Genomic DNA, 19,055 nt, shown 5'->3' on the forward strand with positions numbered 1-19,055 from the left:
TTATGTGGGTGAAAACAAAGAAATGGGGGTTGGATTCTTGAATGACTATTGCCACCCCTCAAGTCATGGTCCTCTTAGGCTGATGACTTTGCCTAGAGCCAGCCCTGGTCATAAGCTGTTCACTTCTAAAGATGTGAACCCACATGAAGCTTAGAAAGGAACCATCTTACCCAGTTGCATGAAAATAGAACTTCAATTTGTAACTACATATAAACTCATTGTCCATAGGCTGCCAGTCATTACCAGGACTATGCAGGAATAGTCAAGGGAGGCAGAGGAGGCTGTGCAGGATAGATTTGAGGATACTGACTGGAATATAAGTCACATGGTGGTGAAATGGAGGACTCTGCCACAGTATTACAGACTACATCATATTTTGTGGGGATAACCCAGTTCTCACAAAGACAGTGCACTGTTTTCTCAACAACAAACCATGGATTACAAATCACCTGAAGGGTCCTACTTAATAAAAAGAAGAGGGCCTTCAAGTCTTGTGATAAGGAGAGGATGAAGCTGGTGCAGTAAGAATTGATGAAGCAACTTCTACAGGGGAAAGTTCACTACTGGAACAAGCTAGAGTGCAAGTTACAACAGAACAGCTTAAAAGAGGTATGGTATAAGATGAAGAAGGTCACGGACTTCAAGCAAGCTTTAATATCTTTGGAAGAAGAGATCAGTGGCAGGGCGAATGAACTGAAACAGTTCTTTAACAGGTTTGACGCACACTTGTATGACCAGCCCTTCCCCAACATTACCAGCCATTGTATGCAAACTAAAGAGGTTGTAGGCTCGCTGCTGTCACCTCCATCTCTCACAACCTGTGTACTCCAACCCCGGGGACCTCGCTTCTGATGACATTACAGCATTGGTTTCCACCCTCCTCCCACTGTCCAGTCTGTCTGTCTGTCTGTCTATCTCTGCTAAGCAGGTGAGGAGAGACCTGGGGAAACTCTGCATGAACAAAACTGTAGGGCCCAATGGAATTAGCCCCAGGTTGCTGAAAACATGTGCCAGTCACTGAGTTTCCAAAAAATTCATCTGCTGTGGAAAATATCTACTGTTGTAGAAAGAAGAAGCACTCCAGTGCTCTTAGGAACTGTAGACCAGTTGCTTTCACTTCATACAGTATGAACACCTTTGACAAGCTAGCCTTGAAATAACTCCAACCCCTAGTTAAAGAACATTTTGGTCCTCTGCAACCTGCCTACCTTGCTAATGTAGTTGATACATATTGTCACCAGTAGGGAGCACCACTGAGCTCCCAAACCCCATACAAACAAGACCGAACACCAATCCAGGTTCAAATAAAGGATTTTTAATCCATACAGCTCAAATATAATAGTTAAAACAGCCAATATACAGACTCTTTCACCTACTGATTCTTTTCCCTCTCCTTCTCTCTTCCAATGAGTTTCGTCCAGTGCCTCCAGACTATGACTCTCTGTATGGCGGCAGGCTCCTTTAAAGCTGGATCCGGTAGTATTTCAGGTGGCATGTGATGGCTTGTTGGAAGCACTTCTGGGTCATACAAAAACCAGGGAGGCCCTCCCACAGCTATGCCCTCTACCGTCACCCAAGAACCCCTACAGGGCTGCATTTCTGGACTCCAATTCCCATGCAGCCCCGTGAGTGTCCATACTGGGACTACTTATGAGGAACACTGCCACCTATTCATTTGTGAGATGAACTGCTCCCGGCTTGCAGCTCTCAACAGTCCCTTCTTCCTTCCAGCATCCCAGCCAGAATGGGAATTATAGTAGTGCACTTTGAGCTACATCATTTGTATGAAAATGTGCTATATAAATAAATATTATTGTTTTTGTTGTAGTGTTCACAATCTGGCCATCCTTCCATTTTGGCCTCCTAGCCGGACAAGAAATCCTCTTTCATCCTAGCCAGGACGCCTGCCTGTCCTCTCCTGGGCACTTTCAATATGCTTTACAGAGCCTACTCCCACCAGGACAAAGCTGGCATCACATTCAGAATCATGTTCAAGGCTTGTGTTAAAGTAACACGAGGTTATTTATAAATCATAAAACCATTTAATCTAAAGGAATTCCTCTCTGAAAATTTATTTTAGAGTACCAGCAAACTCAATCAAAGAACTATTCCTAAATCCCAGTTAAACAGTGTTGTACGGACATCTAGGACTGTGCCCGATGACAACGAACTGCTGTGTCATTGTAGTGGACCCTTAAAATGGAGGAGCCTATTTAAAAAAAACAAGATGATATTTGTTGTATCACACAACAGAACGTGACAGGCCACATGAAAAAAATAAAAGGACTGGGAGAAACAAAAGTCAGAAAAGGGAGATCAGTTTGTATGTAATGTATGTATTCAGCTACTGCATGTGCTTCTTAGTTGTGTCCTGGTCTTAGGCCATCTTTTTCTGTTTCAGTTTATATAATGTACATATATCTGTTTAGGTGTGTGTATGTATACTTTTTATATATGTACACACATTTTCATAATATACGTACTATGTACTGTATATACGGTATATATATGTATCTATAGTTTAGAAATTTGAGAAAATACTCTTTTGTTTATACATTCTTTTATAGGAATACAAAGTTTCCAGTTTTGAGCAAAGACTGATGAGTGAAATTGAGTTTCGTCTTGAGCGCACTCCTGTGGAAGAATCAGATGATGAAATTCAGCATGATGAAATCCCTACTGGGAAGTGCATTGCCCCAATATTTGACAAAAAACTGAAGCATTTCCGAGTGGTTGAAGGAACTGCTGTTACATTCACCTGTAAAGTGGTGGGAATTCCTGTCCCAAAGGTAATAAATTTTATCTGTTTATGTTCTGGAGACTCAGCTTTTTAAGAACAATTAATGGCTCAGAGGAGCAAGGCCACTAGGGTCCACTAGAGGGAGCCTGGTATCCCTGGAGTAGATGTTTTATATAAGGACAGGCTGTCTCCTCAAAGCCCAGGAGATACAAGAAGCAAGTTTATAAAATGTATTAATAATATGCATGCTGCATATGTACAATATATGAATACTTAATACGCCTTTTATATGGCACTTGGACATTTTACAGTTGTATTCTCTTCCTTGGATTTAAAACTCCCCTCAGAGCATGGCAGTTCCGAAGGAAGTGTTTTATGTTGTAAGTTTTATAACAGTTGTTTTTTTTTTTTTTTTATAATCCTGTCATTTGGCAGAATATTCTTTCTTAAAGAGGCAGTATTAATGTGCTAAGCATGTGCATAATCCACAGCCAGTAGTTTATTAATGATTACTATCTAAATGAATAAGCAACTGAATTAATATTTAATGTTTGACACTGTCTAACATGAGGAGCTTCAGACCAGTAAAACATGAGATTCTTTTAAACGTGTAGTTATATTATGCATTGTATAAACAGCGTAATAAACTTTGTATGTTGGCAAACAATATCTTAGAGATGCTGAAGATAGCAAAATGATAGCAAAAAGATGCAAAAACATAGGGGCCAGACCTCTATGGCTCATTTTATAAGGAACATTTGACTGTTTATTTTTTTGAAATGGTATCTCACATGGTTGTTTACAAGAGTAAACAAAAAACAAATGCAATTTGAAAATTACACGGTACCCGCAACGGATAGAAGCTGACGATATACAACATGTTTGCAATGGCTTAGAAGTAGTTCAAAACAACCACAGTGCAGCACTCAGCCATTAATTTAGTTGAAGCCAACTGCTGTGGGATCACACCATTGCTGAACATCGTGCCAGAGTGAGATTTTTTTGTGCAGAGGGAGTGAAACCTGCTGAAATTTACCAAAGGATGTTGGCTCAGTACAGAAGTGAAAACAGCATGACTTAATGAAATGTTTATGAATGAACTGAAAGTTTTCAAGGGCAAAGAACAAGTGTAACCAACAAAGCTTGATCTGACCGACTGTCAACATCGTGCACATAAGTCCACATCGATATGGTCAATGTCTTCATTAGAGAAGACCAATGGATTACGTTGTCCACTGTTGCTGAACATTTGGATATCAGCTATGAATGTGCACGTGTCATAATGCATGATGATCACAAAGATTGGGCAAGATCCAACATCCTTTGGTCAATTTCAGCAGGTTTAACTCACCCTGCCTAAAAAAATCTCACTACAGCACAGCGGATCATTCAGTTCATTCGAGCTTGGCTTCAACGAGACTAACTGAAGAGTGTTGCACTGTGCATGTTTGAACTACCCATAAGCCATCAAGAACATGTTGCATTGAATCAGCTTCTATCCATTGTGGTCACCATATAAGTTTCAAATTGGCTTTACTTTTTCATTTACCCTCATATTAAGAATGGCCCTTTTCCACAGGTAGTTCATCACAGACTGTCATGACCTTCATGTGAAAAAGTGCTTTTCTAAATACCAGTCTATATGTTGTAACAGAACTGGCCAGAGATTCAAACCATTTGTATTTCTGTCCTCATAATGTTAATGGAAAACTTTGTAGTACTAGGGTGTTGTACCATGTTAGCCATTATGGATGTCAAGCAAAATGACACCTTTTATTGGCTAACTGTAATTACATCTTTCCTGAAGAAGGGGCCTGAGTTGCCTCAAAAGCTTGCATATTGTAATCTTTCTAGATAGCCAATAAAAAGTGTTGTTTTGCTTGACTTCTCACTACAGGAAATCTTTGGAAAGCAAACTTTACTTTAAGATCCAGCAAGGATATAAAGTCATTCCATCCCATGGCAAATTTTGTAACATGAACCTCACTCTCTGTGCCCTGTCTAACGTGGAAAAATGTGTAGGTACCCTTACAGCTCATTGAAAAAGTGCTATATGCCCCCTGAAAGTGATAAAATGAAAATGATTGTCCCACGTATTCCTGCCTGCCTTTGATATGTCATACAGTAAAGCAAAGCAAGTGTGAAAACAGATCAAGTGTTGATCCTTCTCCAGATACTCCAAATGGCTTGTGCACATTTGTTGGTACACCTAGATAAGAACTTAAATAAATTGATAAGAGGGATTTTTCATTAATTAGTATCGCACGTCTCCAATCTTTCAGTCAGTCATTCAAACTATTTGTAGAAAAGCCGTCAATCTGCTTTTTGTGTCCCACACTGAACATGAACCGGAGAAAGCAAAAGAGAGAGCTGAGGAAATCAAATAGACAGATAAAATGATAGACAAGCATGTGAAAGGCAAAGGCTAAAAGAATATCTCCAAGCATCTTGATGTTCCTATGATAAAAGTTACAAATATTATGTCCATGAGACTGTAGCTAACCTCCCTGGATGAGACCACATAAGTAAAATCATCCTCAGAATGGACAGAATGATGGTGAGAATGGCAGACCAAAGACATCTTCCAAAGAGATACAAGCTGAACTCCAAGGTCAAAATCCATCAATGTATGAGTACACCATCCATTACTTTTTGAGTGACAATGGGATCAATGAAAGGAGGACTCCACATAAAGAGACAAGACTGGAAATTGCTAAAATTCATACTGACAAGCCACAATGCTTCTGACAGAATGTCCATTGGACAGATGAGACAAAATGGGAGCTTTTTGGCAAGTCACATCAACTCTATGTCCACAGTCAAAAAATTAAGCTGTCAAAGAAAAGAACACCATACCTGCTATGAAACAAGAAGGAGGTTTGTTATGTTTTGAGGCTGCTTTGCTGCATCTGGCTGGGAGTATCTTGAGTCTGTTCAAGGAACAGTGAAATCCCAAGGTTATCAAGCCATTCTGGAGTGACACGTACTGCCCAGTGTCAGAAAGCTGTGTCTCAGTTGCAGGTCATAGATCCTTTAACAGGATAATTAGCCAAAACACAAAGCTAAAAGCACCCAAAAATGGCTAAGAATAAAACATTGGCCTATTCTGAAGTGTCCTTTCCCATCAAATATCTAAGAAAAAAACTGAAACATGCAGGCTAGAGAAGACCCCCTCCAAACCTGACACAGCTGGAGCAGTTTAGCTCAGAAAGAGTGGGCCAAACTACTTGTGGACATTTACAGAAGTCTCATGGGGAGCTCCAGGAATCGCTTATTTGCAGTGATTGCCTCTAAAGATAACAAAATATTAGGATAAGGGTTCCAATATTTTTGGCCATGCAATTTTCCTTTGTGTTATAATATGAAACATTCTGTTGAATCAAAAATCACATTTTTATTAAATATGGAATAAATGATAATGGGTGCCAAATACTTTTGTAAGTTTTAAGTTATTTCTGAGACAATCATGGGTTCTTCTTTTTTCATGGAGGAGTACCAACAAATATGTCCACGTCTGTGATTATATAATTATTAATTAGCACTGCTTTTAGTCCCACATAAGAAATGTATCTGTTTCTGACAAACATATCAGATCTTCGCTGCTTACAAGTATTTATCATTGTGATGCTTAGAGTTCATCCAAGTTGATCTACTTTGTTACCTACTATATGCTAAGATGCAAAGAGATAGATAAATGATTGTAATACTAACTTATCAAAGCAAAACATAATTCTGAGCAGTGCAACCATTATATACACTTGCTGAACAAACAGGTCCTAGCCTAATGTTACTCGATTGTTTAACTCCTTTGTAAGTCGCTTTGGATAAAAGCATCTGCTGAGCAAATGTAAATATAAACCAACAAATAAACTGTTATATTAGAGAACAGTACAATATACTTAATTTACAAACAGTTCCTTGTGTTTAATTTCCAAGAAAGTAAATTGAAGAAGTCCATCTCATGAAAGAGGTACTTAATCCTGGGCAAGTAGGGGTTGCCCACTCAAAGACTAGCCAGTGAAGAAGGCAAACACAAAGTATAAGGGCCTGCATGTTTTCAGACAACTGTCACTTTTTCAGGGCCTAGCAATGTGGTTCTACAAATTATAAAATGACCATGTACAAACAGGAAAAAATGACACAATAAACAATGATGCTTTAGGCTAAATACTAAATAGTTGTTACAACAAGGCTGTTTGTTGCAATTTATCTTAAATGTCTAGAATATAATTCTACAATAAATGTTGGTGATATGTCTCTCTTGTCATCACACAGTGAGTATTATCTACGGTCCTTATGATCTAATATACTGTAGAGCATTTCCTTGATAAAATCCATCCCAATAATTTTATTGATGCAGTAGGGCTGTCCTCATATTTCTTATATGCAAATCTTGAAGGTGTTTGCTCAAGGGGTTTTAGTCTCTCAGGGGTGGCAATCAACAGCTTTTATGGATCATATTTCAACATTTTAGCTGATAAGGGGTCACATCCTGCACTTTCCATTTAGTATAACACACAGTGGCTCCCATTTGAAGGCACCCTCACAGTACGTCTTGTAATATCATCAGGCCACCAGCTCCTCATTCTTGTAGTCATTAGGTGAACATTTTCATACTCTAATTAATACCTATGGTTTTACAGTTTACGTAGTCAGCTCACATATAAAACAATCACACATTGCAATTGGATGAAAAAACATGAATGCTTGAATACCTGTAAAGAAAACTCCTTTGGAAGAGAGAAAAAGAAGGAGCCTTGTATTGTGGGGCAGTGACGCTTAAACAAAAGCGAGTGACAGAAAGAGCCTGAGTCTGCTGCGTAATTGACACTTTCACAGTTGCAATTTGGAAGTCAGAAGCTCACTTGTTCACTTGAGCGGCAGGGAGTTCTCTTTTCTTCAACTGTGTACTCAAGTGCTCTGTGATTATGAGGTCCTGGGTTTGCGGACAGCCTCTCTGTGTATGAGGATGTGAAATGAAGAGGGATGGGGTCCTGAGCAATTTCTCGCTAGTGACAAGTGTGCAGATAGAAACCTTTAATTTGCTGTGATCATAATGAGATAGTATAACACAGACTTTGCCCAACAGGACAAAATGGTGTCGCCCACTTTAAATACATTGCTATTTGAGACCAGGCTCTGTTTTTAGAGAGTATCACAGGATGCGTATTCTGTGTGGAGTTTGCAGGCTCTTGATATTTTATTGTGTGTTTCATCCATGCACTTCTGGCACATACCACAGCAGTACGTTTGGGCAGATGGATGACTTTTAGTATGATGGTCTGAGCACTTTTGCCTCAGTGTGACACGTGATGGACTAATTTGTGCCTTTTGCTACCTAGATCTCCTCATGCTCCTCACAACTCAGCGACATATTGTAAAAAAGCTCCTGTAGATAGCTGACAGATATCCCATTTCAGTTTTGGATTTTCCCATCCTTACTTTGATTGGTTCTTTTATTTGACACCTACTCGGTTTTATTACTGGCTCTCTGTCCAGCACTGTTTCCTGCCTTGTACCCTGTGCTGCCAAGATCAGCTCCAGCACCGAAAATTGGATTGTGTTTTACAATGTTATTTTTATTTCATTTTTTGTTGCATATATTTATACTTTTTGGTTCATTCCATGTGACTCACCTTATGTAACTCTGAATAAAACCCATACTGTTACGCTTTTATTGTTCTTTTTAGCCAAAACAACTACACAAGTTGTCTTTAGTTGACTGTCTGAAGGAAGTTAATACATGGATACTAGCCAACTACTTGAGAGGTTTTCTGAGGTTTTAATTCCTCCACACCCCTTCCCCAAGATCTGCACCCAGTAGTCACTCAAAAACTTTCTGTCATCTCTGCTTCTTATCATGCTTGCCTATGTAATTCTGGTTTTATATTTGGTCAAGATCCCTAATATATCACAAACCTTCCTCAGCATTACAGCACAGGCCACACTCTGAGATCTGCTCAGTCAGATTTCCTTCTGGTTCCTCGCAATTGACTTATGACACTTGGGGCCTGTGCATTCCAGTCCATTGCTCCAAGGTTATGGCACAGTCTTCCACTGACACTGAAATCTGTTCAAGTGATAACTTAAGACACATTTTTTCAACAGGCATTAGGGTAGCTCTGCCAACTGTGGGTGACTTTTATATTGTCCTTGTATTTTATGTTGTTTTGATATTTCATTTTATTCTCTATTTTATTGTTCTGTGGATGGTGACTTTTGTCTAAGATAGGTACTTTATAAATACATTTTTACTTACTTAAGACTCCTGTTGTAAAATATAAAAACGGTCATATTGTATACTTTTGATTTAGAAGTCAATCTTTAAATCTTTGTGCTACAATTGTAAGGTTTACAGAAGATTTAAAGCTTTAGTCCGAAGCACATTAAAAATGCAGAAAAGTAAAGTGTAACAGATAAGTACTTTAAGTTCAGTGCTGCATGCCTTCCACAGGTGTACTGGTTCAAAGATGGAAAACAAATCTCCAAGAAAAACGAGCATTACAAAATGAAGAGGGAAGGAGACGGCACCTGCTCCCTGGTCATTGAAGCAACGACAAACGATGATGATGGCAACTATACTATCATGGCAGCAAACCCACAGGTGCCTCCTGGATATTTTTGTCAGTGTCCTTGCCTGTTGCAGAGCTGCAGTCACTCGTGCTTTTAATGGGAAAGGGCTTACACATTTCTTTTTCAACATTATTACATATTCATTTGGAAAACAAATTTAAAAACATATATTTATGTTAAAGGTTTATTAAAAGTATAACAGTTCTGCTAATAAATAGAGACATGCAAACTAATGAAAGAAAAACAATAAGATGAGAAAAGCAGAGATTACCTCCTTTGTTTTCTCCATTTATTTTGTCGGAGATCTGCCTTCAAAGTGTCCGTTATCCTGAAAATGTGCTGCAGTTTTCTTCTTCAAACTTGCACATTCATCCATATTCTTTATCCTCTAAAACTGAAAACCAAAAGATGAAGTCAAGCTGGAGATATTTGGTTGTAGTAATTTAGTTAGAATTTTCACCAATGGCTTATTAAACAAATGTAGGATCACTTAGCATTTTTGTCCTTTATTGTTAATTCATTTTTATGTGTGATGAGCTTTGCCTCTTTTATGAAACCTGCCTCCTTCTCTTTCTCTTTCAATGGTGAGTGCACTACACCTTCCAGCTTGATACAATTACTGGTGTGAAGGCTAGGGGGAGCCAGTGAGCCCCAAACCCAAAACACGGACACACAAGACAGGTTCAAATAAAGGGGGTGTTTATAACAAATACCTTGTAAAAACAAGTACAAACACAAGTTTCTTCTTCCTCTCTCCTCTCTCTACCACCACCACACTGCCCTCCTCCAGTCAAGTGTTGCCTTCCTTTCTTCCTTCGGCAATGCAGTCCCTTTTATTGAGGACCCGGGAGTACATCCAGTGCCAGGACTGTTGCCCGCTGGAAACACTTCCGGGTCACACAGAAGTCCCACATAACTGGAAGTACATCTCACTGCACTGCACTCTTGTGGCACCCATGGACCCCAGCAGGGCTGCGCTAGTGAAGTACAATTCCCAGCATTCCCTGCTGGTTCCTGAATGGGCACTGATATTGTGGTCCACTGCCATCTAGTGACTGGGGGAAATAAACATCTCCCAGAGACAGTCCATCCACGTCCTTCTTTTTAATCCCGGCCAGGGAAGGTGCTACACACATGTCTGGTTAGAACACCTGTTGATTTTTCTGTGGCTTCCTGCTCGGGTAAGGAACCATCTTCTCTTCTGGCTAGGATGTCCATCCATCCAATAGGGAAGCCTTGTCCTGGTGTGACATGCTTCCCTCTCTTGGACGGGATGCCTTTCTGTCCACTTGAGGCCTCCCTTCTGGGTAAAGTATATTCCAAGTTACTTGTTGGGATGCCTGTCAATCCCATGTGCCACCTATACTGGTCATTACCAAAAAGCCATGGGTCAAACATTTGCCTGTTACCACAGACTTTGGTATTTTTGTACATATCATTTATTACATAAAAAAATTAAAAACTCTATCCAAAGCTGCCAGGACACCTATTAGCAGTAAATATATATGTAGAACGAGCCCCCATTAAGAAGAAGCACCCTCACAATCAGAAGCCTAATTAGTCGTTTGAGCTGATGGACTTCTTTTTTGTCTCGACTGGCTAGGCAGTTACTTTCGGCATCCTGGGAGCCCACTGGGGTAGCCTGTGTGGGGAATGCTGCCTGAAGAAGGAGAACCCAATTCCATATAATTCTTAATATTCTTAACTCCAGAATTTAAGAAAAGCTAATTTTGCTTGTATGCCATATTGGTTATTTGGAGCCAGTATCTTTTTATTCATTTTTACAAAATGTGGAGACGTGTCTGCTTTCTTTCAATAATAGGTCTATTTGCTCCAAACTCCCATTTCTCTATCTTAAGGCAAAAAAACTTTTACTTTTAATCACATATATTTACAAACTATTGAAGGATTTAATCTCCACTCAGCCTGTCAGTCTTATTTTTTTGTAACACCTTTCATGGTAACTGATTGATCATTGATGTTTAAATTATGATACGCATATTTTAGCAACAGTGTTTATGTAGGTTAATCAACATTTCTATATCACATCAACAGCCAAGACTGGTAGTGAAACCAGTTAGCCACTGCACTGCTTGTAAGATTAGTTGGAGGAGAGGCAAATGAGGATTGTCACATGCAAAACATACAGTGAAGTTCTTACTTCCATGTTCAATAACAGCCTTTCTTAAACTACCATTCATGCCAACAGTACATAACAGATTTGTTACCATTCCAGGAAAGGCATGTGAATATAGATCAGAAATGTTGCAAGACATTAAGAGGACGCCATGCCCCATGTATGCATCTCATGTATCATTTTGTTTTGTGCTTATAGGGCAGAATCAGCTGCTCTGGGCATTTGCTCGTACAGACTGGACCAATACGACGCAGGCTAACTCCAACTATTCATTCGCAAAGGTAAGTTTTAGTGCTACTGCACTTGACTTCCAAGAATACTACTTAGACTGCTTAATGCAAGAATGTCAGTTTTTACCAAATAATTCACCTCTTGCTGCAATAATTTATAAATAAAAGATATGTACTAATAGAATTTTAACATGCATGCCTGGTACAATAAGCACAACACACATACTCTGTGACAGGCAGTGTTTGCCGAGTCCACAGCAGGATGTTGACTTTGAGCATTAGGGTTTAATCCTATCTTAGTACACCAAGTGTGAACTTGCTTATAATATTTTATCCATGCACTGATTTATTGCTTATTGCAAGGTTGTGAAATGCCTCAGCTACATGGTAGGGTTGCTAAGAAGTCAGCATCATCTTCTGAATAGCCCTCTTTTTTTAGCTTTTATTTATTTATTTATTTCCCTCACCTGTTTGTAATGACCTTTATCTAAATGCCTTAAAGTTGATGTCATCCATCAGTGCACACACAATCGAAGACTGCATCTTAGTCCTACGCAAATAATAATAAGAAGAAGAATACATTTTATTTATAGAGAGCTCCTTTCCCATGCTCAAATTTCTTCACAGAAATGCAGCAGGAATAACAGTGCATATACATCATTAGATACAGATAACAATACAAAAGTAATAAAATGCACTACTACAAATGTTAGTAAGGTGTGATCTGTTACAATGACAAATACAATGAATTTTATTACTGTTTTTGATGACAGTGACACAGCAATTGGACAGACAACAGAGACACTTGTCATTTTATTAAGGTAGATTTGTTTCTATAACACATTGTCATAAGTAGGATGTAGCTCAAAGAAAATGTTACAAAAAAAATAAATGAATTATTATAAGAATGATAATTAAATAACATACTAAAATAAGTTAATGCACCCTTAAAATAGACATGTAATTAATCGAGATTTAACGTCCTTATGTATAGAATCGATATATAAGTCTCTATAAAATAAGTTTGATGACAAGGTAAGATGCCCAGGGAGAACAGAAAGAATAAAAAACAATCTCCAGAAGCAAGAAGCTGGAGAAACAAACAAAATCTGAAGGGGTTCCAAGTCCAAAAGACCACTCAGCCCTCTCCCGGCATTCTAACTAACATTAAAAAGCCTCACGTCCTTCCTTATTTTATTTGGCTTTGTCAATGCAGTGGGTTTTGTGGGTTGTTGGGGTATCTGCTTTCATTTAAACATCACAGGAAGCTGCACAGGTCCTTTTGATCAAGTAGTTGTGGTGCAAAACACCACCACATAAAAAACAAAAAAGTATACAATAATGATTGTAAATTCATTGAGGAATATGATAACTCTATACATATACCTGTATAGTCAATCAGGAGTACAACTAAAATGTAGCTATGAAAATGGCAAATTAAAAAAGTGAGTTTTTAGGAGTTTTTTTTAATGATCTACAGGCTAGTATTGGTAAAATATTTCAGATTTTTGGTACATAACAGCAAAAGGCCACATCACCACTTCTTTTATGCTCGGCTCTTGGAATAATAAGCAGACCACCATTAGAAGATCTAAGGTTGCAACTTGGAATGAAGGGGAACAGGCACTGCAAGATATAGGAAAAAGCGAGACTATTAAAGCTTTCTATACCATTGATACTATTTTAAAGTCAGTTCTAAAGGACACAGTAACCAATGCAGCAATAAAACTGGTGAGATGTGTGAAAATCTTCTTTTTCTGGTTATGATCGTTGCTGCTGAATTTGCAAAAATGCAACTGTTTGATGTCTTTCTTAAGTATTCCAGTTAATTAATACATTTTTAGCAGCTATGGGATATACAATGTTAGCAAATAAATAATTTCAAGTATAGAATTTTTACATACATTCAATTTAGTGCACACAAGTTTGTATCACTCAGGAAAAACTGGCATAACTTGAAGTTTTTGTGCTCACACAATAAAATGTGAGGGGATACTGGTTAGCACTCACAGCTCAGTGAATGATCACTTGATATGTCTCTTTAAAATCATGATTGAAACATTAAATTTTAATTTTTGAAGTCACACTACAACTGTGCAGTGGGCTGGCACCCTGCCCAGGGATTTGTTCCTGCCTTGCCCCCTGTGCTGGCTAGGATTGGCTCCAGCAGACCCCCGTGACCCTGTGTTAGGATATAGCGGGTTGGATGATGATTGACTGAATGACACTACAACTGTGTAAAATTAGCAATAACAGTAGCCTTTTATTTAAATGTTTTCCCTTGATAGAACAAGGTGGGTGGATTTTAAAATAAAAAGCATGACTGTCACATTCTCTTGCTAAAAACTGAGCTCAAAAACAATTTAGGAAATTACTTGAAAGTTCTCCAATTAAGTAAACACAATAGGAGGCAATTAAATAAAATCATAACATAATTATGATCACTTTTCCCAGCTGCACTTGCACCACATGTAAACTCTATCCTTTCTTGCATTTATATCTACATGGACGCCTGTGTGAAAACTGCATGTACAAAGATGAAGAGGGTCAAGACAGAGACACAACGGGTGAAAGGGAAGTACACTCTTTACAAAAATGCTACAGTTTGGGGAAAAAAAAAGAAAAACATTTTGCTATAACTGTCTTCAGAGCAACTTCCAAGGGATAAGTCCATATCAGCGGGACGTACATTGGATGGTGTACTTCTAATAGATGACAATGAACAATGGGACCTTTTTTGTGGATTTACATACAGTGTGATAAGCAATGCAGTAAATAAAAGCGGACCACTTGAAATGCACCTTCTTTAAACTATACGTTTACACTACCACGTTTTTCATTTATAAATGGCGTTTTTAAACTAAAACAATCTCTCTCCACACCGGCATTTTCTTATCGCTTGAAGAAGTATCCCTGTCTATACTTAAAACGCCCAAAAACGCATATAATGGTGACTTTCACCTACACTGGGCATGCACATATCGGTGGAAAATTCCTTGAAGGGATTGTGTAGTGAAAATTTCAGAGCCCCGTGAAAATCACATTCCCTTGTGCTTTCAAAACTATCAGCATGCACATGGCTCTAATAGCGCATTCACGGAAAAAGAAATTCTTTAAACAGCCAGAACAAACTGCTGCCATGTCATGTTAATGCACTGATTACACATTAAAGTAACAGTCTTCAGAACTGATGACATTCATCTTGTCTTTAAATAAAAACACTGCAAATGATACAGCAACACTTAAAAATGTGTTTAGCTGTATGTTCATTCGTGAAATGTTTGATTATAAGGATTCCACAGCAGTCGGAGCGCATCTTGTACCAAAGAACATTTTTTAAAGTAATTCAATAAATAAATTAAAATGTGTGCTTCTATATTGTTGCTTTACTGAACTGTGCTTTCTTGTTTCTCTCTGTCCTGTCATATTGTGAGCTCAGATGCATTCTACACCCATACACTGTCTTAAGCATCTTGTTATTGATTTTGCTGCAGAATGTGCTCCTCTTTACTGATTAGACTGGACAGATTAAGTTTATGTAATGAATGCTAATTAGAGGCTGTCAACCCAGGTACAGTATTTACAATCTGATTTTCACTACAACAGTAATTCACCGGCCACTGGATTTATCACAAAACTGTAGTGATCGGTAAATAATTTGAATTTTACGCATGTATGCATCATTCAAACTTTACAAAATGCAATTTAGATGCATACAAGTAAGCAACACAACAAAGAAAGCAACTCTTTAATGCCCGCCATGCGGAGATGGTACGGTATAGCACACTTGCAATCTGCCATGGTTTTCTTCTGTGAACGGTGACCAGTCAGGGAATGAGCCTTTGTAATCGGCAGGATCCGATCAGGGAAGGGCAACAAAATAAACACAAACCAGTCAGAGCACGATTAGAATAACGTTTTCGGAACACTCGGTTTAAGTATATACCTCTGTAGAGCATTTTTAAAAGTCTTTGGGGGTTGAAAACGACGGATTAGTATGGACGAAAAATGAAAAAAGACAAATGTATTCATTTATTGATAATAACATAGTAATGTGGCTAGGGTTACTTTGTGAAAGCACTATTGCATGGTGTTATAATTGGCAATAAATATTTTAAATACAGTGTTTCATTAATAAATTATAGAATGCTTGTACTATTGTTTCTTTTTTATACATTTATTTTAATACATTAATGACTGATTGCTTTGCTACATTGTATAGCTCCCCCTAGTTATTTTTATCATGCTATCTGTCATTTGTACCCAAAACTGGATGAACCCCCACTGCACACATGCCCACATTGGGCCAATTTAAACTTTCAAATTAATTCAACACACATGCGTTTAGTATTTGGGACGAAAACGTACAGAACTGTGAGAAGAACCCACACAAACACAGAGCAGGCAAGTGTGCAAACTCCACACAGACAGGGAATTCAAATTCTGGTAACACCTAACCTTCTAACTGTAGCTAACTAGCTCACCTCCCTTTGTCAAGTTAAACGTTACAGTTACTTGCCCATGTCCCACAGGTCCTTGTAAAACACCAGCCTTCTGGACATTTAAGCCCAAGCTCTGCACCACATACAGTACATACACATATACCTTTGGGGAGGTTTTCTGTAAAATACAGTTAATCAATTTCTACTTTATATAGTGCCTTTCACTATTTTTGCTTTTTTTACAAAACAAACAAAATACAGAGTAATTTTAGATATGAATGAATATCGCAAAAGAATTAAAATAAATAAAATGACAGGTAAATATAAAGGTACAGTGTTCATCTGCTTTGGCATTACTGGAGAATGACTTTGGGGACCGGGCTGGTGCTTGTACCACAGACACCGATACAGAACACAGTGCGGCCATTGGGAGTTTTGTCCAACTTACTGATCTGACTTTGGTGTACCTTTTTGTTTTTGTTTTGATGGCTTCTGATCACAGCTCATTTTAACTTCATTTAGACTCTCATTTTCTGATCACAATACCTTCAAATTTCAATTTTACACAAGATAGAACACAAAGTCATTAACAGTCCTTTAAGTTCAGTAGAGTCAGTTTGAATAAAATTGAATGTAGGAATTTTAGGAAAAGCTGGATTGGAAATCAACAAAATGCAAGGTTTGTTCAATATTTGAAAGATCACACTTTATAAGTTTTCTGATTTGTTCTGCTTTAGGTTTTATTCTTGTTAAAGTGTATTTTAATGGTGCTATAAATGAAAGGCACTATATTCTATAAAAGAGTTATTCAGTAAGATGTTTAACAAAATAAAATTGCCAAAAATCATCCACAGGTTTACAAGGTAAAAGAACGACTTGGCCTCGAGTATTAAAGACATCATAATTGTTATTATGAATAACATTGCTGCAGCAGTTTCACTTAAGTGAAGTGTGACAAATGCATATTTGAACTGGCAGAATGTAAATCATTGCAGTATTCAGTTTGGCTAAATATGATCACATAAATTTGTTTTTTTGTTATCAACTCAGTATGACACTTTGTTGGTTTTGAAAGTACAAGAAGGTAAATTCTTGATGTTTACTTAAAGAGAGCATTAAAAGAAAGATTTGACCCAAAAATAAACTAAAGCATAAGCCTTCTAGCCCCTTCCCAAACAATAAAACTTTATGAACTTTTCTTTTTTGTAGGTAATTTAGGGGCTGTTGTGATCTAGGGACTGCAGACACAAGTTTAAACACTGGTTAAATGGCAAGTTATTTTCATACCACTCAGTAACAGAGATCCAAGTGTAGCACAAGGCTTTCTTTATGATGTCAACAGCTGATTGATTGGGAAGATTTACTTTGCTGTTGTTATTACTGATGTCGCTCAGAAACCAGAGAATGACGGCTCATGGACAAGAAAGAAAGGGATTTATCCTAAATGAGGCTGAGTGCTGTGGTAGATCTCTATTTAAGGAATGGCATTTGCCACATTTAATCCTCCTCCCAATTCTTCCAAAGCTCAGGATTCCATTAGCCACAGTGAAGAAAAACAAATAAGAACCCACCGCAACAGAAATGATGAATCACTCAGTTCTTATGTTGAAACAAAGTATCCGAAAAATCAATTCAGGCTGTGCTATCCTCTGGTGGCCCCTGCTGGTAGCTTTCTGCACACACACACACACACACACACACACACACAACGCACACACACACACACACACACACAACGCACACACACACAAGCTGAATTCAGAATTAAGGTAGTATGGCATAGTGGTTAAGACTTGGGGTGCATATCCTGCTATTATGAGCAACTTACATCCCCTGCTTGTTCTCTAATTGGAAAAGCAAAAGAAATTTAGCCAATTGTGTCTCAAATGGTTTAAGTGACCTTGGAAAGAGGCATCAGCCCAATATCAAGTCATAATAATAATAGGTTGCTCCAGCACATGCCAAAATTATGTATCAATCCATTTTAAAAACAAAAGAATCTTTTATGGTTCCTCTCCCAGACGGGGGAAGAAAGGAAATCCTTGCATAGCACATGAATCCACACTGACATCCAAACTCCACACAGAAGTCGGTTCAGCTGGTAATCGTACTGGGGTTCCAGCAATGTGGAGGAGCAAAAAATGTGACAGATGGACTTGATTGTCTTTTAATATAAGGTAACTTGTTATGTTTCATTGCATTAAAAATCAATAATAACAGAATTTGGCTTACAAAGTAAAATTAATTACAACATAATAAAAGTACAAACATGAAACAAACTTTAAAATGGCAGATAGTGCCATCCCAGTGGTTGAGGCATTACACTATAAAGCACATGCATGCCTGTACAGTCTCTGACACAGGCTCTGTGTGACCTCGAGTGAGTTACCATACCGTACCATCTTTGTAATGGGGTTCACCGTGAAAGATATACCACTAGCTCACTCTTAAAGGTTCTGCCACTGCTGACTGACTACTATATAGTAGAAATACACAAATAGCTCAATTGTGCCTTAAAAATACTGGCACCTTTTTTTGTAATCCAAAGCAAGTCACTTAAGCTACCATTTTCTAGAAATTGAAATATACCCACATAGCACTTTGTCATTAGCTTAATTATGGAAGGTACTGTATGCAATCAAGAAAGTCTTGGTGTCTAACTCCCTTTGTGACTGAGTCAGTCACTTACAGTGCATTCAGAAAGTATTCACAGTGCATCACTTTTTCCACATTTTGTTATGTTACAGCCTTATTCCAAAATGGATTAAATTCATTTTTTTCCTTAGAATTCTACACACAACACCCTATAATGACAACATGAAAAAGGTTTACTTGAGGTTTTTGCAAATTTATTAAAAATAAAAAAACTGAGAAATCACATGTACATAAGTATTCACAGCCTTTGCTCAATACTTTGTCGATGCACCTTTGGC

At 38.1% G+C, this 19,055-nt stretch overlaps 1 protein-coding gene across 5 annotated transcripts in view; it reads left to right on the top strand.

The window, feature by feature from the left end:
- The window catches only part of mypn (myopalladin), a 357,752-nt gene that overhangs the window by 315,168 nt on the left and 23,529 nt on the right, over nt 1-19,055 (top strand). For all 5 annotated transcript variants that reach the window (XM_039735149.1, XM_039735165.1, XM_039735157.1 and 2 more), the window contains 3 exons: nt 2,568-2,789; nt 9,195-9,344; nt 11,649-11,731. In XM_039735149.1, the coding sequence (XP_039591083.1) occupies nt 2,568-2,789; nt 9,195-9,344; nt 11,649-11,731 (455 nt within the window). The remainder of the gene's footprint in view (nt 1-2,567; nt 2,790-9,194; nt 9,345-11,648; nt 11,732-19,055) is intronic.

Source organism: Polypterus senegalus, chromosome 1 (assembly GCF_016835505.1).
Source record: "Polypterus senegalus isolate Bchr_013 chromosome 1, ASM1683550v1, whole genome shotgun sequence".
NCBI lineage: Eukaryota > Metazoa > Chordata > Cladistia > Polypteriformes > Polypteridae > Polypterus > Polypterus senegalus.